The sequence below is a fragment of the Microtus oregoni genome, unplaced genomic scaffold (genome assembly GCF_018167655.1).
Source record: "Microtus oregoni isolate MIOR12 unplaced genomic scaffold, Mior012 000029F_ref0000214, whole genome shotgun sequence".
NCBI classification, from domain to species: domain Eukaryota; kingdom Metazoa; phylum Chordata; class Mammalia; order Rodentia; family Cricetidae; genus Microtus; species Microtus oregoni.
The window spans coordinates 31,216,324-31,239,821 of NW_024543088.1; the positions used below are offsets into that span (position 1 = coordinate 31,216,324).

Below are 23,498 nucleotides of genomic sequence, written 5' to 3' on the forward strand. Positions count from 1 at the left end.
AAGCAAAGTCCTGCGCAGCTGTCAGAAAAGCTCAGAGAGCAGTCTGCCCCTCCCCTCTTGGCTGGAGTTTCCCTGCAGTCTTTTAAGCCAGCACGGGGGAGGGGAGGGAGATCCTTGTCATCCACAGGTATATTTTTAGCCTCAATGACTGTTTTTCTTGAAGTCTGGTCCTGCCTGCTCTGCCTGGCCTAGGAAGGCAGAAGTCAAACTGAGTAAGGGACCTCTTCTGTTGAGATCCAGGACATCTTCGGGGCAGAGGAAGATGCCTCTTGTCCTTAATGAAGGCCAGTCCCATCCCATCCCAAGCCAGGTAATTTCCCACTTGGGAAAGCAGTACCCAAGGTCTAGGGGATGGAGGACCCCCTTTTCCCCTTTCTCCTTCTCTTCTCACAATGAAGTTGCTTTTGACATGTGGGTAGGGTCATGGCTAGCCTGTCCTTGCTGGCCTCTGGTCTCAAGGTCAGTTCAAGTAAGACTGCTTTGGGTGCATGCATGCAGGTGTGTATGAGTCACGGATATTCCTACAGTAACCCACTCTTTGTTGAGTCACAGATCTGGACATTTCTTTAGGATGCAGGCAGAGAGGACAAACCTTTGGCCCAAAAGGAATCCTTGTCCAGCTCTGTCCCTGTATCCCTTGTATCTAAAATAACTAGACCCAAACATTTCCGGGCTCCACACGACATATCATCCTTAAAACTGTAACACCCAGCAAGGCCAGAGCTTGATAGCACAAAAGTTTGTCACAGGAAGGTCCTGGTTGCTGAGAGGCTGAAACCAAGCAGGCACCAGGCTGGGGCTGATCTGTGAGCAGGTTTGTGTGTCTGCTCCAGCTGGCTTGGAGGGCCCACCGTGTTTGGCAGGCGGGCATCGAGGTAGGAGCAGGTGGGCGTGAGGGGACGACTAGCAGAAGGGATTGGCAGCCCAGAGCTTCAGTGTATGCCGAGGATTTTGAGAGTCCGGGCCTGCGGTATACACGGAGGATCTGGGGATTTCTGGCCTGCGGTGTGCACGGAAAATCCGGGGATCCCAGACTTGTGTCCTGTGCAGGGAATCTGGGAAGGGCTCAGGATTGGGGCGAGCGCGGAAGACCTGGCACTGGGAGCCTAAGACCCGCGGTGCAATGCAGGAGCCGAGCAGGCGCGCGCCAGGAACCCGCGGAGGGAGCAGGGGTTGGCGCAGGCGCTGGCGTTGACGCTGCGGGAGGGCGACTGTGGCCTAGGCGGTGGCCTTGGCCTCGGGTGGTGCGGATGAAGTCGCCCAGGGGCTGCTAGTGGCTCCGCAGCGAGGCCTGGGAGAGCCCGGGAAGCCCGCCGCTGCCTCCAGGGCCACAACACAAGCCAGCTTGAGCAGGGAGGTGCGTTGGGGGAGGGGAGGGAGGCGCTCTAGGCGCTAAGCAACCTTGTTTAGACCCTAGATCCCTAGGAAAGTTCAGAGGGGAGAGAGCACCTGACGTCCCGCATCCAGTCTCTGCTTTTTATAAATGGGAAGCAGGGGGATAAAAGAGACCTGCTTCCAAGTCGGGAAAACTGTTGAGAGGCAGAACAGAAATTGAAAACTCAAACCGCTTGGCAGGACCGATTTCTCAGCTCTCTTCTCACCTCGGTAGTGACAGTGACGACAAATAGGTCACAGTATTGTCTTAGGTCTTGGAACCGTCGGTGATATTATTCTTTGGCATTTACTACTATGATTATAACTCAGGTTCTGGAAAAACGTGAATAGGTCTCGAGTTCTCAGTTCCTTTTTTCATTTACTAGGTGGGTATTTGTGCCGGGCACTGTTCTAGAAACTGAACCTCTAGAGATAAACAAGAATCAGCCCTCAGTAAAGGAAAGCAGAGAAGGTCCCTAGACAACAGTTACAAAGGCAGGTTCAGGAAGGGGGTGGATGAGGTGGAAAAAATAGAGTGTACCAGGGAAATTCAGGAGGTATCATTATGGCACGCTGATAGATGATGGGGGCAGGGGAAGGCGTCAGAAGATGCATCCTGACTGGATCTAGTTAAAGGGAAGAGGCCAAGATTACTATGGAGGCAGCACTAGGGAGCCTAGGAAGATTCAAAGCCCAGTGTGGCTGTGCTATGCCTGAAGAATGGTTTGGGATGAACCTGTCTCCAAATGAAACCTGTCAGGTGCAGGTTAAATGCTGGTTTAAGGATCCGTGCTTCCCCAAGGTCTGAGTGTAAGGCATTCTAGACACACCTCTTCACAGAAGCCTCCCAGTGTGGCGCTGCTGTGGATGGAACTGGGAAACCATCCGAATCGAACTGGGAATCTCTTGGAGACTGGGAAGCCAGTGGAAAGGGAGTGATGGCGTTTCCCACTTCGGTAACATTCTTGGAAGTTCTCTTGGGGATCCATCCGACAAAACAGACAGCCTTGCAGACATCTGAACAGCACTCGTGAAATGTCCCTATACCCGTCTCTGCACAGGGCACTTGTTTTTTTTTTTTTTTGATGTGTCCCCAGATATATCTGACATTGTGCACTAAACAGAGCAGCCCGTTTTCGTAACTGAAAACTAAATCCCTTGTCCAAGATTGAGTGCCTATGTTCAAGTCAGTCTTCATTATACACCCCATGGTTCTGTTCAAGGGAGCTGTTGAGTAAATCTTCATAGCCCCTTGCCTAAGGTCTGATCCTGGAAACCACAGAGATGGTTAGCATCACCCGGAAAGGCTTCCAGGGCAGAAGAGACAAAGGGACTCCCAGCAAGGCTCCCTTGGTTCATATGTCTTTGTGCTTTTGAACCTTCTCCCTGCAATGAACCTCTGAGAGGTAGGAAAGTTGCAGTGATTTTTTTTTTTAGCAACATTTCCTCTGATTAATTATTAATTATATTCGATGGTGTAAAAGAGCATGAAATTGGCATAGGAAAACAGACTTGAAATTGAATTTCAGAGTTGTCACACCCTGCCTGCGTGACTTCAGGCCTGGCATGAACTCAGCTGGTCTCCCGAACGCTGTCACCATCCCAGTTCTTCGGCAGCCATCTTATAGTCCCACCGCTTTCCCTCGCATCATTTCCTTAAACCCCAAGAACCACCATTTATCCCCTAAGTTTTTAACGTTGTCATTTCGAGAACGTTACGGAGTGGACACAAAGAATGCAACCTTCTGATATTGTTTTGTATATTGTATTTTTATTTTTTTCCACTCGGCATAAGTCTCTGGAGGTTAATTCAGGTTTTGTTGACAAGTATTAGTTGTACATATTAAAAGTATTATATTTCTATATATGTGTAGAGTATACACCAGTTAAGGTCAGCCACTTCCTCCGGTACCAGTGAGTTCCGATCATTACTCTGCTTTCAAATAGACTTTTCAAGCATCAGCATGAAAAAGAATATGCAGAACTTGCCTTTTTTATGTCTGGCTTATTTCATTTATTTATTTTTTCTTGGACTGTGTTTTTGAAATCCCTTATATATCCTGGATGACAGCCCTTCCTTGCCAAACATATAGTTTACAGATATCCTCTCCATGCTGTGGGCTGTCTTTCCATGCCACTGCATGCTTAACTTAGTGTTTGGAAAGGTTTAGTTCTGTGTAATCTCACTTGTCTATATTTTTGTTGTTTACTATGCTTCGGGCAGTCCCATCCAGAAAATCATTAGCCATGTTTACATATTGAGTTACCTCCTGTGTTTTCTTCTATGACGTCTAGAGTTTCTGGTTTGCTATTAGGTCTTCGACCTACTTTGAGTTGATTTTTAGATAAACCTCCTATACATGAATGTGAGATTTAGGGATGCTCTCAGAAATTATTTCATTGGACAGATTTTCAGTGCCTTTACTTTTAATCTTTTCTGGTATTCCATCTGATATATAGATGATACAGATAGACAGAGACAGATATAGATACAGATACAGATAGATAGCCTTGAAATTCACATACTATTTCTTCCACCATGTCTAGTCAGTTGTTGAGGCTTTCAAGGGTTATATATTTTATTTGATGCATTGGCTTCCTTCTTTCCAACGTTTCTGTCTGGTTCTCCCTGCAGAATTCTCATTTATATCCTAAGTTGTCTGCCTAATTTCATTTAGCTGTTAATCTGTATTATTCAGGATCTCGTTTTGATTATCTTATAATCATTCCTTGAGATTCCATCCACTTTAATTTCTTAGGAATCTGTTGCTAGAGAATTACCACATTCTTTAGGAGATATTGTATTACTCCCTTTTCATATATTTGTGCTCCTACATTGAGATTTGCACGTTTGCTGGGTCAGATGCCTCTACCACCTTTCAGGGGTGACTTTGGTTAGTGGCTTTCTTCTGAAGTTGTGTCTTGGAGTGTCGGTTTGTTCTGCAGCGTTGACTTTGATTCTAGCTGATTTGATTAGAGTATTGTGGTGTAGTTTCACGATAACTTCCATGACTATGGCTTAAGAGTTTAGGCACAATACAGAGTGAAGCAGAGTCTTAGACCCATTCTCCCTATGTGCCCTGAGGGCAGAGATACTTTGACAGTTCTGAGGGGGGTAGCATCGATAGCAGAGGCCAGGGCACAGTCCTGTGTAGATCTACTTCTACTATTTTCTTGGTGGCCCCATCAGGTGTTGATGTTTCCATACAACTATTGATCTTCTGCCACTGGCAAGGAGCCAGGATTCTTACAGTGGGGTCCATTGGACTTCTGTTGGGGTGCTCCTGCCCAGTCTGAATAGCATTAAAGTCAGAATTGACCAGATGGCAGCCAGGCAGAGTGGGGTAGTAAGAACTCCAGTGTTTCTCTCTGCTGCTTCAATTACTTTCCCTGCCAATAAGTGAGACGAGGGGCAGAGTTGAGCCACATTTCTCTCAAGAGGTTCTATTTGACTGTGTATGACTGAGGCAGGAAGGACCTGGACCTATGGGATTTCCCAGGCCCCTGTATGCTTGAGAATCATGGAGATTCACTCCCCACATTATTCATAAGAGGTGCATGAATACAAGTCTTGGGGAAAGGGCCTTAGGTACTGTGTGACATCTCCCTTCAATCCTGACACTGGCCCTCGTCCATACATGGCTAACTATATCCTCAGAGAACAAATATGCTGGTCTCCAGGTGTTCAGAGGCAGCACCTTCCAATCTCCTCTGGTTATGGCTCCCAACCTGTACAGAGCAGGGTGAGCATCCAATAGGTTTAGCCACAGTTCCCCTGCTATGCTATGTTGGGTTCAAGGGGCAGCTATCTGCCAAGCCAGTGCTGGGGAGTGGTTGTATAATACAGGAGAAGAAAGTATGCAGGAGTGTTTCAATTCCTGAAAACATCAGCTCACTTTTCAAGATAGGTGGTGGCTACCCTACCCTGGGCCTTCCTTAGGGCCATGTGAGATCCATTTCCAAAGCCAGGCTTCTGTGCAGCACTTGGGCTACTAATCTAAATGGGCTGCAAACTGATTATTCGGTAGCTAGGATTATCAGCCTGCACATGGATGGAACCTCCTAGAACACTGTCTTTTACATCACTCCTCCAAAAGGAACACTCCCTTACCCATTCTGTAGAGTTGGGGTGGCAGAATCTGGGGTATTTTGTTCCTCTTACTGTTGTTGATGTTTTACTCTCTTGGGTTTTTTGACTTTTGGGGGGGGGCACCACCCAGTTCCCAAATAAATCACTCACGTGGAGGCCTATTCTTAGTTATGAATGCCTGACTTTAGCTTGGCTTGTTTCTAGTCAGATTTTCTTAAATTATCCCAACCACCTTTTGTCTCTGGGCTTTTATCTTTCTCTGTTTCTGTATACCTTTCTTTATTTCTTTCTCCATGGCTTGCTGTCTGGCCTCGGGTGTCCTCCTCTCCTTGTTCCCTTACTTTTCTTCTCCCTTGTTTCCCCTCTTATTTATCCTCTCTGCCTGCCAACCCTGCCTAGCCTCGCACTTGCTTTGCCGTTGGCCATTCAGCGCTTTATTAGACTATTATGGGATGTTTTTGGACACATCCAAAAGATGTGTAAAGAATCACAATCTCACAGAATTAAACAAAAGCAGTGTAAACAAAAGCAACACACCTTCAAATGATATTCCCCATCATCTTATTATGGCCCCATGTGTCTGAATTGTACTAGACTGCACCCTCAGTCCTGAGGATTCCCAGTACTCTCTGGTAGCCGTTGGCCTCTCAGTGAAGCTCTGCATGGGTTACTCAAGTTGTTCTTTGTGAAAGGGGGGTGAATACTGGGCATTTCCTCTGATTTATTTTATAAGACACTCTTACTTTTAAAATTACTTATTAATTTACTTTTTAAATTTAAGCCTCTGTGTGTGTGTGTGTGTGTGTGTGTGTGTGTGTGTGTGTGTGTGTACCTGTGTACCTGTGTGACGGTATAGGCCTATGACAATGTCCTGGGACTGAAGTCACAGTGAGCTGCCTGATGCATGTTCTGGGAACCAAACCCAGGTCTTTTTCAGAGCATCAAGTGCTCTTAACCAAAGCCATTTCTCCAGCCCCACGTAGTAAGCATTTCTATTCAGCCATCTTGAATGTTGGTTGCCATTCACCCACTGAAGGTCAGCGGAGCTGTTTGAAGCTATTAGGAATAAAGCCACTGTAAATATTTGCATACTAGTTTTGTTCAACATAAGTCTTCTTTGACTTCGTCCCTTGAGGTAGATGCTTAAATATAAAATTGCTGGATCATATCTTGGTAACAAGGTAAAAACGTAAAGCCATGGGTCATCTGTTTCCAGTGTCCCTGGATCATTTTGTCTTCCCCCTGGCAATGAACCACTGAGCCAGTGGCTCCTCGTCTTTGCCAGAGTTCGACATTACCTCTCTCTTCCATTTGAGCTGTGCTGGGGGACATGGAGTAACGCTCCATTGTAGCAGTAATGTGTATTTCTCTGATGGCTAGTGATGAATACGGCTTGTTTAAAATCTCTTTAATTTCTGAAATATGAAAGGTGCCTTCGTTTCTTCTGCTTACATCCTAATTGAACTGTTTGCCTTTCCACTGTTGAATTTTGAGAAATTTGTTTGTTCATTTATTACTCTTAATTATGTGTGTGAAGAGGTGGGGATGGGTTTATGCCCATGAGTGCACTGTCCACAGAGGCCAGAAGAGGGCATCAGATAACTTGGAGCTGGGGTTACAGGCGGTTCTGAGTCATCTGATGAGGATATTAGGAACTGAACTCAGGCTTCTCCAAGCAGCCCTTTCTCTGAAACCACTGAGCCACCTCTCCAGCTGCATCCTGGGAGGTCTACATGTGTTCTTGATGCTGTCTTCACTTTTGCACTGTGAATATTTTTAATTTTGAGGATAAACAGTTTATTGAGTTTTCCTTCTATGGATCATACTTTTGAGAGTAAATATAAGTACTCTACCAGCTTTTAACACCAAGGCTTTTTTTCCGTGTGTGTGTGTGTGTGTGTGTGTGTGTGTGTGTGTGAGAGAGAGAGAGAGAGAGAGAGAGAGAGAGAGAGAGAGACATGAGATCTAAGCTGAAGTCTATTAGTGGTGGTGGGCTAGCTTCCACTGGAGATACCTCAATTACCCCAGCACCAATTGCTGAAAATCTGTTGTGAGACCACAGCTAATTCTCATCAGTTGAAACTTTTTGCTGAGTTCACTTTTCTTTATTTGAAGAAACAACGGCTTTGAACCTGGACCTGCGAGCTGTTATTTCAGCTACACTGAAGTTCTGCGATCCCAGAAGGCACATTTAGGAAAACGGTAAGCTAATAGTACCTGAGGTTCCAGCCCGCACCCACTTGCTAGGATATGTCAGAGGTCAGTGTACGAACTCACACGCCCCTCACATGTGAGGATTCTTCTCTTAGCTTCTGGAGGTTTACTTCCATGGTTTGCTTGTTGGTCTGCCATCTGTTTTTATTAATTATGATAAGCTTTGTGTAGTAATCCGCTTGTACTTTATAAGTCAGGTTTCAGACCATATGTCAGAGAATGAAGAACATTAGATAATAAAGCTCTACCATGAAGTCACCCATTCCATAAAGTCATATAACATGTCTCAGAGACAGAACAGGGACCAAGTCACGTATGAAACATTGTCCAGTATAAAGCAGACAACAGTATGTATTGCCTACCTGTGTAGTTTCTGCCGGTTTTCTCAAGGTGTTTTTAAGAGTATGTAGTCCATTCACAAAGGATACTTTCCACAGTTTTTTGAGATAAATAAGTCATTCTACTTGTTATGTTCATCTTTGTTGTGGTGGCAGTTTGTGTTGTTGTTGTTTGGTTTTTCAAGACAGGGTTTCTCTGTATAGCCCCGGCTGTCCTGGAACTTACTCTGTGGACCAGGCTAACTCAGAGATCCATATGCCTGCCTTCTAAATGAGGCAACTGAGGCTCTGCCTGAGTGACCTGTATAGTAGCAGAACCTGCATGTGGCAAGTAGAATTCAGGGAGTTTTATCAAAAAGTTGGAGTTGAAAAGACAGCCTTTTATCTGTAAAATGGGCTAATAGCATAATAAACTCAAATAGAAATGAAGGTTTTTCAGTTCGATAGGGTTCATTGAGATGACGTTTTGTAAAGCTTGCTACATTTCCAAGTCTCCACCGTTCAAACGGGGATATTTAATTATTAATGGTAGTTATTAATAGACACTTGGCTAGAATAGGCTTTGATTTCCGCAGCTGTTGGGGGTTTGCTGATTTGTACTCATGGAAAATGTTTGTTTATATCATAGTCTAGCACCTGTTTTTCCTAGTAGTGACCAAATTGTGAACTTCCAAATTAAATAAGGCGCAAAAAAATTGAGAGGATGGCTAGACTTAATGCTTCATATAATGCCCTAGTAGTTATTTCTCAACAGAAGGACTATTACATGTGGCTGTGTTTCTGTGACAATGCGGTGAGTGAAGACGTCAACAGACAGCATGCACATACTCAGGGAAACACCCTCCAAATGTTAACTGTTGCTGGAAAAAACATCAGACTTCTAGAGAGCCATGAAAGACAGACAGAAAGGAAGGAAGGGAGAGAGAGAGAGAGAAAGGAAGGAAGAGTGTATTCCCAAGTCCTTAGCCTATGCTATTACAATCATAATTTAGGTGAGTTTGGAGTCCCTGGCACTTGCATTTCTTTGGTGGGGAGCCTGCAGAGCTGCACAAGGGGGGAACTGTGAGGAGCATCATTGTCGGGTAGAGGCTAAGCATGCATATGGCACACGTATTCTTCCTTTGATTGTGGATACGCACACGGCTTCCTCTTGCTGACTCATTCTATTTCTGTGAGTGCACAGAAAGTGTAACCTCTACAGAAGCCAGCTGTTAGATCCTATGTGCCTTCTAACGGGTATTGATTTAGAAGGAGAGAGTGCTGCCACCTTGGACATTCCAGGCCGTGTTCATCAATGCAGTGAGCTTCTCCACTTTGCAAACTGGCTGCTCTGCGGCAGACCACCTTGCACTGTCTCTGGAATCACAAGTGAAGCAGCAAGGGATGGGGTGGGGCGAGTTGTCATGGTTACAGTGACAAAAAGATGTCGCGGGTGGAAGCGAGAGTCTTAAACACGCTACCGTACAGAGCACATTCTGAACTTGGAAGAAGTGTTCCAGAGCCTGCACTGCACCTGAATGTCTGGCTTGACATCCATCTGGCTTGTAACTTGTCCCTGCTTAAAATAAATGGCAGAGTGAGTTTTGTGGTACAAGATAGCTCTTACATATTTTAATGTTCACAGTGCACAGCATCCACCCACACCCCTGATTCTTAGTTGTATTGTGCAGCATGTAGCCCCCTGAAAGAATTCTAATCTTAGACTCTTGACCTCTGACTTCTTTACACAAAGAAAGCAAGAGCAGACTAATACTTTCTAGTATTTTTAGTACATTTACATACAAAACAAACATACATTGGCTTTCTCTTTATTGTTCCTTCCTGCTCCAAAGAAGGCATGCTTCCATACTTAATACTACTGAAATTTTATGTAGAGGGAAGTTCTACAAACCGTGAATTCTAGACTTAAAGAATGGTCATGGTAAGGAAGCATTGTTGCAGAGAACTAGGTAAGAGCTCATTTGTGTTTGCATGCTAGCACAGACAGAATCATCCAAAGAAAACGCGCTGTGAGTCTTAGTCATTCCCCTGGGAGGTCATCTCCGGAATTTCCGTGTCCCTCTGCTAAAGTGGGAGGCTTCCTTGGACTCTCTTTCTGTGAGTTGTACTAGCAAGACCATTTCTGTGCCTGTCTTTGCAGATGGAGTTTAGTGACTGCTTCAGCCTGGCCCGTCCTCACAACCCTCGCCCAGGAGACTTGATTGAAGTGTTCCGCCCTGGCTATCAGCACTGGGCGCTGTACTTGGGTGATGGTTATGTTATCAACATTGCACCTATCGGTAAGATTTATTCCTAGGGGCCTCTGGGAGCTTTGTGGTTGTTTTGAAATGAAAAGGGATCATGAACAAAATCATAAAGCAGTTAAAATATAGAAACTAAGTCCAATGAATTTTGAAAATGATATTCAAAGACCAAGACATCATTTAAAAGATTCCACTGATATATAGCCAGGCAGTGGTGGAGCACGCCTTTAATCCCAGCACTCAGGGGGCAGAGGCAAGTGGATTTCTGTGAGTTCGAGGGCCAGGACAGCCTCCAAAGCTACACAGATAAATCCTGTCTCAAAAAAAAAAAGCCACAGACTAAATTACACAAAATTAAAAGAAACCCCTATATTTAAAAAAAATCCTACTTACAAATAAATGACTGAGGATGACATTGGCCGCAAATGTAGCTAAGTTCTATGCCCTTATGTCTCACACAAGTGGTGGTTTCAATTAACCTGGCAGCTATTAATAGGTTGTATAGTATGTGCCGAATGCCAGTGTAGGCACCGGGGCTACACAGTTGAATAGACAGCTCCAAGGCGGTGCTCACATTTTCACAGACAGAGGGGGAGAGCAAGAGCAAATTATAGACGTGTTAAGAAGGTTGTGGAAAAATAAATGGAGAAGGTGGTTTATGAAGCGCTGAATATGGGAAGATGGGAGGTAGGGTGGGGGAGGGGTGCTGCAATTAGGAGACTTCTGCAAGGAAGCAGGCAGGGAAGTGAAGCTTCAAAGAGATGAGAAAAGTAGTTCCCGGCGTACCTGGGAAATTGGTGCCTCTGAGGAGAGACAGGGATCACCATGATCCCAAGCCACAATTAGGCAAGTTTGGAAACACTTGACAAAAGAAGAGAACAGAAATTTCAACTTTGTGTTCACCTGCAGGTTAGAGACAAAGACACTGACTGATTTTGTGCCCATCTCATTAGAAAGGGATAAAATGACAGCACCCGGTGGAGACGGAGACAGTGAAATTAGTACAAGTGTATCGATGGAAACAGAGAGCGTTCCATCCACAAGACAGCTGAGCAGTATGCGTTAAGAGTCTTAGAAGATGTCTTAAGCTCTGTATCTAATTTTGCTTACGGGAGTCTGGGGAAACATTTAGACCTGTGGACAAATTTCATTTTTAATGGTTTAAAAACGAGACAAAAGCTTAATTTTCCATGGGAGAGGGGGACTGGCTGAGCACATTAGGAGTTAGCTGCTGGGTAATATTAGGTAACTGTGTTTGTTAGAATTCTCTAATGTATGTAACAGAAATAAGGCTATCACTAGCCTAAGCAAGCAAGCCAAGAGACAAGTCCATGGCTTCCTGGGAGGAGATGTCAGAAAGGGTGGAGCTGGCCTGAGAAGTTTCCAGGAATCTAGGTGTGTCTAGGAATGACAACAGTACATTAAGACCTTCAGATTTGGGAGTCGCTTCCCTTTCCTGGATGGTGGCATCATTCCCCTGATTTTGTCACAAACCGAGACTCGTGTACTTAGAGTTTCTGACTCAACAGGAAAGAGCTAATCTGTTCTCTGTTTGTTGGAGTTTAGAAATCATGGAGAATGACTCTTAATTGGTCCATTGTGAGCCGCAATGCCATTTCTGGAAAATATGATGTAGTACAGTGATTGGCTCTGATAGTCATCTGGGGGAAGAAACAGGCAATGGTGGACTGGGTACTAAAGTCACTATAATAGCCATTTTAAAAGCACATTTTTAGACTTATTTTTATTTTATTATTTATTTATTTATCTATTAAAGATTTCTGCCTCCTCCCCGCCACCGCCTCCCATTTCCCTCTCCCTACCCCGATCAAGTCCCCCTCCCTCATCAGCCCAAAGAGCAATCAGGGTTCCCTGCCCTGTGGGAAGTCCAAGGACCACCCACCTCCATCCAGGTCTAGTAAGGTGAGCATCCAAACTGCCTAGGCTCCCACAAAGCCAGTACGTGCAATAGGATCAGAAACCCCATTGCCATTGTTCTTGAGTTCTCAGTAGTCCTCATTGTCTGCTATGTTCAGCGAGTCCAGTTTTATCCCTTGCTTTGTTTAACTACTTAAGAAATAGTCTTAATATAGAATTTAAAAATTTCTAATTCAAGTACAATATGTGACATCATACCCCACTTACAAAGAATTCTATGTGCATTTGTGTATGCAACATCTGTTCCCGTACTTGGTGAACGTCTACCGTATTAACTGATGCCTGCTGTTCTGTTGGGGAGACCAGTAATTCCAAGAATATGATGGCCATGCCCAGCATGTAGGCACATAAAGGGAGAGACCAGGTCTTGGCACTAGACCAAGCCGTGAAGCATCATCTTAGTCTCTGTTACGGACAGGACAGGATTGGATACAAAGCTTCCTGGGCGTGTAGGGAATGCCTACCAATAGAGATATCTCTGATAAAGAGTCATGGAGGATTGTGCAGGCAGTGAAGACATAGCAGGGGACCCCATCTATGTGCAGTGTCTACTGAAGTTAGCTTTGGGTTTAGAACGTTAGTTTGCTGGTCAGACGAAATGACAGAAGAAAAGTGGGAATTTAGCTGCTTCCTCACAGGGCTGCAAGTGTTACAGCAGGAAATCTGGACTTTCATGAAAGCCCAGGAGAAAGCCGGTGTATAAAGAAGTGGGGTGTGCAGGGAGGTGGTTTTGTGAACATAGCATCATAATTAACCCCTGAGATCTGGAAGACTTGAGACGCTGAGAAGAAACAGGCACCATAGACAAATTGGGCAATAATCTTATCCATACCCTGCTAGAACGGTCTGCAAAGCTCTCTCATAATAATACCAGTCATTAGGGAACGTACTCCCCAAGACCAGGCAGGGAGTTTCCTGCCATTTCTTTTCTTGCTCATACAGCAAGAACAATCAATAACACAGAGCGCACAGCTGAGATCAGGCACTTTGGGTTCATTGCATGAGGAGCAGGGGTCAGTCTAAGTTCCGCAGCATCTCCTGCATTCTAGATGACACTGGTCATCTCTGTGGACTGGATCCCTTAGCCTCACTGACCGACATTCTCCCTACAGATGGCATTCCTTCAGCCTTTACAAGCGCAAAGTCTGTGTTCAGCACCAAGGCCTTAGTGAAAATGCAGCTTCTGAAGGACGTTGTGGGAAACGACACCTACAGAATAAATAACAAGTACGATACAACTCACCAACCTCTCCCCGTGGAGGAAGTGATGCAGCGCTCCGAGTTCGCCATTGGGCAGGAGGTGGCCTATGACTTACTGGTCAACAACTGCGAGCATTTTGTGACCTTGCTCCGCTATGGAGAAGGAGTGTCAGAACAGGTGAGGTTGTTTTCTTTTTAAGGCGGTACGAGAAGCTTCTTATGTTGAGAAAATCCTGCTAGGATAAAGTTCTTAGGGTTCCACCAAAAGGCAAACAAGAAGTAAATGTGGAAAGTGGGAAGACTGAAGGGAAGAGGACTCTGTTAAGAATACAGTTTGTGGACAGATTAAAACCTGTACATCTTGAAATTTGGTCTGGAAGGGACTTGAAGTAGAATCAAGTCCTGTCAATCTTATTGACTCCTCTTAGACACAGTTTCTCTATTACTCCCCATACAGCAATCTCAAATCAGCAACTCCATATATTGAAAATAATGTAGCCAAAAGGAAAGTGAATGGGGTTAATTTGTAGATTCTTCTCCAGTAAGGAATAGTGGTGACCAGTGACATGTCTTGATGGGTTGGTAAACGTCTCCTATTTCCTTATATGATTTGATGTAGATATCTGATCCCTGAGCTTCTAAACACTTCTGCTGTATTAACTGACTGCAGGGTAATGTGCAGTCTTGTGGATTTCCAGTACTGGTTTGCAGTATTGTAGCAGAGTCCCGGCAAAGAGAGCGTTCACCTCCCTCGCCTTTACCAGGCCCGTCCTCGGGTCAGAGCAGTTCCGTCTCTGAGGGTGTGACCCAAGTATTATTGAGGTGACGTAAGAGTAAAAGGCAGGCACTCTTTGTCCCAAACCCATACAAGTGTATTTTGCTTTAAACTTTAAAGAAGACCCAAAGAGTTGAAAGACTACTAACCTCCAGTAAGTTGCTTCTTAAAACGAAGATTAAGACTCAAAGTACAATACCAAAACTTGAGCACATTTTAATAACCTCAGCTTACTCAAGGCATCCTGTGTCTTGGACTAGCTATTAAACGACGTCCTAGAGAGTGAGGTTCACTTCCTCTCAGAACTAAGTTCAGAAAAGTAGGAGACAGAGCATGATGAAAGGGTGTGTGTGTTTTCCTTAGGAAAGAACTCATTAGCTGTGTGTTCCCATCAGGAAGTACATTAACAATAAATGCTCATTCAGATAATTATAATTATAATTATATATATATATATATATTTGAAACACAACACAGAGGCCACACTTAAATTCCTCTATGTCTTTAAGTTGAGAACACTCGTGCTGTTGTTAAGAAACAGATTCCATCTGTTTAATTGGCACTTATCTAGCTAAGTGGTATTATTTACCCTAATAAAGCATGTGTTATGCTTTGGATATATAGTGTCCCATGGAAGGTTTGCGTGTCATATTCTTCAGCTGGTTGCTGTTGGTGAGACAGAACCAGACTAAGGGGTCTTTGGTAATGATTAAGTTGTTCACTACATTAACCAATAATATTTATTCATGTGATTTCTACAAATAGGGAGGAGTAGTGGTCAAATAACACAAATTTCTGTTATATCAAAAAAAAATCAGTTCCAAAATCTACTCTGTAACATAGTCTCTATGGTTGACAAGCCTATGCTTTTATTATAAATTTATTTTTTATTTTTATTTGTGCCAAGAAGGTAGTTCTTAGGGTTAAATACTCTTGCAGCAACAACAGAGTCAAAAAAAGATAAGTCCACCAACCAACCAACTAAAATTCCAAACCAAAAGAACAGAATCATTGAAGACAGCTATAAGAAACCTGTGGAGATAATAGATTACTGTGTAGCCCTGATTATGATGACATTTACGGATGCAATCTTACCTCCAAAAATACCAACCTGTACATATTAAATGAATGTTTATAGCACTTCACCTGTAAATAATGCTTCAGTGATGTGAAAATGTGGTTAAATAAGAACAGATTACAATCATCTTGCTTTGCATTTGGTCTGAAATTTGCCCTCTGTTTACTTTTTATACCAAGACTCAAAACCCTGGGGCAATCATTTCCTCAACTAATAGTGGAAGCTGTCTCTAGCAGGTACTGGTTAAAATGGAGTAAGGGTATCCTGAGTGCCCCCACGCTACTGGCAGGAGCTAGTGTCCTAACTGTAGTCACTGGCTGGATGACGTCGAGCACACTGTACTTGCTTTTGACTGCACTCTCAAGTTACTTTCCTTTTAAGGATTATAGAGGTATGTGAAGCCGCTTGCTGAGCCGTATTACAAATCATTTGTCCAGTACATGTGTGCTATGCTTTAGATTTATAGCATGTCGCCAACGGCTCCTGTGGCATGTTTCACAGCTAGTGACCTTTGTCTTGAGAAACAATCAGATCAAAGTCTACTGTCTAATCAATGGATTCCTATGGCATTATTGGGAGGTGGTGGAAAGTAGGTGGGGCCTCGTTGGGAGAAGCATGTGGAGGGTGCCTCTGAAGGAGGCATCTTGTCTCCACCCTCTTCCATGTTTCCTTTATACCTGCCTGTCCCGAGGTGAGCTACTTTCCTCTGGTACCACCTAGCCTTACTGTTGAGTGGCCTTGAACTTAGAAATGTTTTCTTTAAAAAAAAAATACATAGAAATGATGAAAAGGGGAGAAAGACTATGATCCTGTTTAACTTTGGCACTGTTTTCTGTAGTTGTACAAAATCAGCAGGCAATCTTTAGAACAGTTTTTAGAGTTACAAGATTATCCCTGGCTGTAGAGCAGTCTCGCTGATGCCCACACATATGTCGCCTCCTCCACCAATGTCTCTATCACCCTAGACCTGGGCAGCTTTATTGGATTCTTTTTCATTGCGTACATGTCTTTATCTTTGTTGAATGTCACATAGTTAGAGATAGGTCACGTCTTGCCTTTTGGTGGTTGTATTATTTTTGCATTCCTATGAGAACTAAATGACATTTTCCATTATGTTATATCCTTGTCCATGTTTGGTGACATCATTTAAGCTATTCTGATAAACCTGCAAGTAGTCTGTATCTCATTGCCTTAATTTGCAGTTTCCTAACTGCATGTGATATTGAGTACCTTTTCATGTGTTTATTTTCTCTATGTGTATCTATTGTGATATATTGCTGCATATCATTTTGTCTATATTCAAATTTTGGTTTCTTCATTTTCCTATTGATTTTTAACATTTCTTTGTATATTTTGGATGGTCTTTAAACAAATTTCTCTTTTGTAAATGTTTTGTAAAATATGGCTTTTTCCCAATACTTTTCAAATTTTTTATAAGCAACATTTTGTTGTTATAATTCAAATAAGTCATTAAAATTGTCTGTCTCAATATAAGATGATCACACCCTTACGTAAGCCTAGACAAGTCATGTGTAAATACATCAGGCCTGTTCTTTAGTGCATCAGTGAGTCAATGAGTCTCAGAAAACAGACAAGATAAATCCTACGGGCATGTATGACCCGCTCTGCTGATGTGATACACAGCCTCAGATTCAGCCTGTTTCAGTGGGTTCCAGATGCTCAGAATGAGGACTTTATCATGACCTCAGACATAAAATCCTTAAAATCTTAGTTTCCAGGGTCAGGCTGATAAATTTAAAATCCTGAATAGGCCACGAAGTAAAAAGTCCCCGTATGTGTTGGTCCACCGGGACCACTGTGAGATGTTTAAATCCTGCAAGTCAGCTCCCATGCTATGTAACTTCTACAGATTGTCCTGGTTACGTGGGATTCTCCTATCTGGAATGAGACTTGAAGTAAAAGAGCATTTGGGACTTGAGGGAAAACATGCACTACACTATTGGGAGGGTCTTTGTCATAATGGCCTCTGTCCTGTGATCAAGTTGTATATTCCTTCTCTATGCCTCAGATATTTTTTTATTGAAAAATTTCTGCATTCTCCCCATCTCCCATTTTCCTCCCCCTCCGCCCACTTCTCTTCCCCTCCCTCTCCAATCTGAAGAGCAGTCAGAGTTCCCTGCCCTGTGGGAAGTCCAAGGTCTTCCCCCCTCCATCCAGGTCTAGGAAGGTGAGCATCCAAACAGGCTAGGCTCCCACAAAGCCAGTACATGCAGTAGCATCAAAACCCAGTGCCATTGTCCTTGGCTTCTCATCAACCCTCATTGTCCGCCATGTTCAGAGAGTCCGGTTTTATCCCATGCTTTTTCAGTCCCAGTCCAGCTGGCCTTGGTGAGCTTCCAATAGATCAGCCCCACTGTCTCAGTGGGTGGGTGCACCCCTCGCAGTCCTGACTTCCTTGCTCATGTTCTCCCTCCTTCTGCTCCTCATTTGGACCTTGGGAGCTCATTCTGGTGCTCCAATGTGGGTCTCTGTCTCTATCTCCATCCATCGCCAGATGAAGGTTCTATGGTGATATGCAAGATATTCATCAGTATGGCTATAGGATAGGGCCATTTCAGGTTCCCTCTCCTCAGCTGCCCAAGGAACTAGCTGGGGACATCTCCCTGGACACCTGGGAACCCCTCTATAGTCAAGTCTCTTGCCAACCCTAAAATGGTTCCCTTAATTAAGATATATACTTTCCTGCTCCCATATCCACCCTTCCTTTATCCCAACCATCCCATTCCCCCAAAGCTCTCCCCATCCTCTCTTTTCTCTCCCCATTTCCCCTTATCCCCATCCCACCCCACCCCCAAGTTCCCAATTTTTGCCTGTCTATGCCTCATATTTATGAGGTTTCTCCAGTATCTCAGGTTTCTAGAGGGTGAAATATGTCTAGTCAGTTTGGTTTGCATCTTGCTGGAGGTTACTCCAATCCCAGGATGCTACCATTTTCCCAGGGTTGGAACCCTCTGTCCTTTGACTCAATTTGATGCCTGTCATGCGCTCATGTTTTTCAGTTCCTTCCCCCATTTCCCTGGGTCAGACTTTCTGTGAGTTATGAGGATAGGATCTGATTTACAACCTTGATTTTGGCCTCACTCTTTCTTGTCCTTGGAGGTTTTCTATACACTACATTTATTTCCCTCTCTCTTTCTCTGGCTATGCCGCATGGTTACCTTTTGATATTTTCGGCAAATAATTAAGGTAATGATTATAAATTTTAGAAAAAATAAACATAAAACACCCAAGTAAGTAAAAGTGAAACAACAGAAGAAGATGAACTTTTTTTCAGGTAAGGCCAGGTTGTTTGCCTGACTCTTCTCTCCATGAACCGGGGACTAGACAGAGGCAAAGTCTTAATTTCATTCTGTTCTAATGGCCAGAAGCATCCTAGGGGAGGAAAGCCTTAGCTTACAGGTTGATGTCCAACACTGAGGAACGTCAGGGCAGGAAATCAAGCAGGTACTTTTGATCTGGCTTTTAAGGCAGTCCTGCATCGATGTGAGATAAAAGCTGGTGGAGAAAACCCGGTCCAGGGGGGACCAGTGGGATGGGGAATATTTGTAGCTACATTGCATGCTGTTCCACACAAGGTTATCTCAAATATAAGAAATTAGTTCACATCCAAAAAGTACAGCAATTCCTGATACCTGGCTTGTGGGTTGGTTTATACCTAGCTAGCTTTCTTATGCATCCCATGACCACCTGCTCAGAGAATAGGACCACCCACCATGGCCTGGGCCCTGCTACATCAATACCCCACAGACATGCCCACGGGCCAATCCGGTCTGGGCAATCTGTTGATAGACACTCTCTCCTCGGGAGATGATCAAGCTGTGTCAAGTTGGCAGTTAAACTGACTAGGAAAGACAAGGAGTCCCAGTTGTTGGCTTAGTCCCCTCTGACCACAGGCTAGCAGAACAGAGGAGACATGTGCTGTAAACGCAGGGAGCCTTCCACATGCCAGTTTGCCACAGGGAAGCAGCAGTGAGGGAGACAGTACAGAGTTTCAGAATAGGTAAGTGGAGGCTCTTACATTTAGAATGGTTAGACAGAGGGAGCTATCAACTGTGACCTTGACCGAGTTTCCAGATGTTAGACCAGTCCCCAGATATTTGAGAAAGGTATTTTGCTTTATTTGAAAGCCCTGACTCTTGAATTCTGGAGACTGCATGTTGTCTTCTAGGTCTGTGATGACTCCAAAGCATCTGAACATGACCTTTCAGTCATGAAACTGCTCTCAAGCCCATGAGGATGCAAGGCAAATATTAGCTAAGTGCCATGGAAACCATGAATATTCATTAGTTGCCCTCACCGTGATGATGATTAATACCGTAATGGCCATGAATGTCTGAACTCTTTTATGGACAACTCAGTTTGAGAATGGCTTATTCTGTCTATGTGAAAACCAATTCTGTCTATATCAAAAACCATGACAGTTGACTAATATTGACTCACCTTGAAGCATACTTAAGTTTCCTGGGAGAAAACACTGCCCCAAAGTACAATTTAAGGATTAGTGTTAAGGTTAGGGCGAAGAAAAGGGTTTGGTCAGCTTACAGGGGACAACTCATCATCACAAGAAGGTAGGGCAGGGACTCATGCATGTGCCGAGTCAAGCCATAGAAGAATGCTACACCCTGGCTGACTCTCCATGGCTAGCTCACCTTGCTTTCCTTTACAGCCCAGGACCTCCTGCCCAAGGGGGACACCTGCTGACAGTCAGCTGATCACTCCCACATCAATCATTAATCAAGACGGTGCCCCCCCCAAACCCACAGGCCGATCTGATGGAGACAATTCCTCTATCCATGTCCCCTCTTTCCAGGCGACTCCAATTGTGTCATCTTTACACAAACTGACCAGCACATGTGTTTACCAATAGATGTAGTAAGGAACTTATAGCTATTTAGCTCAGATCACGGTCCTGGGCTATTGGAGGAATAGGCATCACGCACTTGCATGTGCGAGTGTGCGTGCATATACCACACACACACACACACACACACCTTACTCTAGTACTGTGTAGAGGCTGCTGGAGGGAGAACATGCATCTGTGATGTTTTGACTTACATCTAAACTTGATAGTATGATCTTGAACAAAAGGACCATTTTCTTACAGCCTCCCGATTCTGCAGAAGAGCGTAGTACTCTTCTCTCTCACGAGGGGATTATGATGAGCAACCAGGACTCATGTTCATGACGAGTTTAGACACTGCCAAGTGCTCTAATAGTGTCTAATAAGGGTCAGGAATAGAAAACTATGTATGTTGGTATCTTTTGAATAATTAAAACAATTATAGCCAGGCCAGGGAGGTGCACACCTTTAATCCCAGCACTTGGGAGATGGAGGCAGGTGGATCTCTCTGAGTTCAAAGCCAGCCTGGTCTATAGAGTGAACTCCAAGGTAGCCAGAGATATGTACAGAAAAACCTAGTGTCAAAACAATATATATAATTTTATTCATTCCTTATTTTACCTTGGCACTGGACTTTAAATACATTCATTGCACATTAAAATAGATCTTTGGTTTACGGAACAAAGTAAAGCTTTTAGGGAACACTAACATCCTTAGAATAAAATCCTTCTTTTGTTTCTTGTTTCCTTTTAGGCCAACCGAGCAATAAGCACCATTGGATTGATGGCGGCTGCTATTGATATCTTCGCGTTCCTCGGCTTGTTTCCAAAGAAACAAAGAACAAAATATTAGCAATTTACTGAAGAGATTGGAATTGAAGGAATCTGTGAGGAGAAAGAAATTCTGGGGCGAATACTTATTTTGAACGCATCATAATTTCTCCCGGTCCCCATGATAGATGGCAGACTCTGTAATAAATTGCTTGCTGATTTTAATCTTATCATTGAGACAAGGAAAGTTTTTCCCCCCACTAGTATAGACTTGCTGTCGCAGCTTGAACAAAAAGCAGTTGCCTCTTGATGGAGCCAGTTGCGGAGCTTAACAAAACCAAGATCACATTTTATCTTCCACTGTAAATATTGTTTCGCTTTCCCCAAAGGACAGCCATTTTGCCAGAGGGGTGAAAGTTATTTGCATATGCTTCTGAAAGACAGCTGTCAAGGCCAACGTCTAAATTCATTTTCCTTTTCTTGTCAGAAAAAAAAAAAAAGGAAAGTGGATATTTCTAGTATTGGTTAGGCAACAACTCGAGAATCTCTGAATGACAAAGCATCTGATAATACCCCTATACTGCTATCCCTGTGGAGGTGTGAGCATGTAGGAAGAGAATTGGAAGGGCTTTTGTGTGTGCGTTGTTTGGGGTGCTTATAAACGGTGTGCATGTGTGGCGACAGTCGTGGGTGCCAGTCTTTGCTCTCTGAGACAGGGTATATTGCCCTTCACAACTTAGGACAGGCTGCCTAGCCCATTAGCTTCCTTAAAGTCTCTCGTCTTTACCCCTGTTTCAGTGTAGGAGATCTGGAATTACAGATGTACACTACCAAGCCAAGCTTCTATGGAAGCTGGGGATCTGAACTCAGGGCTTCAGGCTTATGAGTAAAATGCTTTCCCCATTAAGCTATCTCCTGGATTTCTGTAATGCTTACAGACCCAGTGGGTTCCCTAGAATCTACTTATTTGACAGGAATCAGTGATGGGCAATGGGTTGTATTTTTATTGAGTTAAATTGTTCCCTCTAGGTTGTATAGTAGCTCAGTGGCTTGATCTTTGAGCCTTGGCAAGTGATCATTAATACTGATGTAAAGTGCTATATTTGGGATACAAAATCCCATATCCCTTTAAAGACTTTTACTGTAAGCCAAGGAATCCCATTATTTTATGCTTTCGTTTTATTGATTATGTGTTGAATTAAACTAGCTTTAAATACCATGCCTGTGGAATTCTCGGTAGCAGCAAGTCCAGGAAAAGTGGAAGGTAAGTCTTTCTACACGAAGAAGATGCCAGGTCATCATAGCATTACACAGGCAGCCTGGCAGCCTGTTTGTACCTTCATTAAAAGCATGTCAGTCAATAAGGAAAATATGTCTGTAAACATGGGGATAGGATGTGATTGGAATACGGTAAAGTGACTCCATGGGACTCAATGGGAACCTCACACCTATGAAACTGGTTTTACCTTGGGGCTAGGAACACTCGAGCCAATGGAGGTGGGCAACAGTAATGGTTAACAGAGGAAGTGTGTGCTGCCATTCCAGCCCCAGAGACCCTCTGTCTCTTCTTTAAGTTTCCTTAACAGGCCCTTCTTATTCTAACCCCTAAACTCATTCTTTGCTTGGTCTTTTGGGAAAGCATGAGATCACTTTTATCCTGGGTGCAGGTCTCTGTTCCTGACTAGCAAAGCATGTGTCATTTCCTAGGATTGTCCTGTTAAGGTGAGGCCAGCTGCAACCACTGGGTTACTTTCTATTCCAACTTCTCAATAAAAGATCTTTAGGGAGGGAAAGCAAACTCATAGCAGAGCATTTGTCTTTGACAGAATTATTACACTTGAGGGAGTAGTAGAATCCACAACCAAAAGCCTCTTGGGACTTGAAGTCAAGCCTTTCTAGAGAAGGCTGTCATCTCTGCTGTGGGATAATGCTTTGTACGCTTGTAAAGATTTGTCACTTGTATATGTCTAATAAAATGGTGATTGACCAGTAGCCGTGCAGGAAGTATAGGTGGGACAACCAGACTAGGAGAATTCAGGGAAGAGGAAAGGCAGAGAGTCTGTCACCAGCCAGGTGTAGAGGACACAAGATGAGAATACCTCACTGAGAAAAGGTACTAAGCCACATGGCTAAACATAGATAAGCATTATGAGTTAATTTAAGTTGTAAGAGCTGGTCAAAAATAAGCCGGAGCTAATAGGCCAAACAGTTTATAATTAATATAAGCCTCTGTGTGTTTCTTTGGGACTGAATGACTGTGAGACATTTACACATCTCCACTCCAGAAGATAAGCAACACATTTTTTAAAAGAAAATGTCAGAAATTCACTTTTTAATTCATGGGTTAATTTCCTTCAGCAGTCTCAATTTGCCATGGAAATGGCCAGTCTTAGGATGAGCAGCTCAACGTAGCTGGCTTTGCTTTCCTGTAGGTACTCATTACCCATGGGATTAATGTGACTTGTGTTTGGACCAGCTTTTTTCCCTACACTATGATATGTGACTGGCATGCATTTAACAGTCTGTAATGGAAGTTCAACTCTATCACATTCCAAAAAATGAAATGTAATGATCACCTATAGCAGGTGATAGGTTGTTGGTAAGACTGAGAAGGAAA

At 43.7% G+C, this 23,498-nt stretch overlaps 1 protein-coding gene across 3 annotated transcripts; it reads left to right on the top strand.

Annotated features, from left to right (window-relative positions):
- The first annotated feature begins 212 nt into the window (after positions 1-212).
- On the top strand, positions 213-22,100 carry Plaat1 (phospholipase A and acyltransferase 1). 3 transcript variants are annotated; one of them, XM_041677751.1, is made up of 5 exons: positions 213-310; positions 7,580-7,666; positions 10,157-10,295; positions 13,310-13,575; positions 20,865-22,100. In XM_041677751.1, exons 3-5 carry the CDS (start codon positions 10,157-10,159, stop codon positions 20,961-20,963), a joined length of 504 nt encoding a protein of 167 aa, XP_041533685.1. In that variant the 5' UTR covers positions 213-310; positions 7,580-7,666; the 3' UTR covers positions 20,964-22,100. The 3 variants fall into 3 exon arrangements, with proteins under 3 accessions (XP_041533685.1, XP_041533684.1, XP_041533683.1); XM_041677750.1 differs by lacking the exon at positions 213-310 and adding an exon at positions 745-875; XM_041677749.1 differs by lacking the exon at positions 213-310 and adding an exon at positions 1,020-1,357.
- The last annotated feature ends 1,398 nt before the right edge of the window (positions 22,101-23,498 follow it).

Excerpts from the sequence above, each read along its gene's own strand:
- Plaat1 (XM_041677751.1), top strand. The coding sequence starts at position 10,157 with ATGGAGTTTAGTGACTGCTTCAGCCTGGCCCGTCCTCACAACCCTCGC. Across the intron at positions 10,296-13,309 it reads TATCAACATTGCACCTATCG|ATGGCATTCCTTCAGCCTTT; the intron begins GTAAGATTTATT and ends TTCTCCCTACAG. Across the intron at positions 13,576-20,864 it reads GAGAAGGAGTGTCAGAACAG|GCCAACCGAGCAATAAGCAC; the intron begins GTGAGGTTGTTT and ends GTTTCCTTTTAG.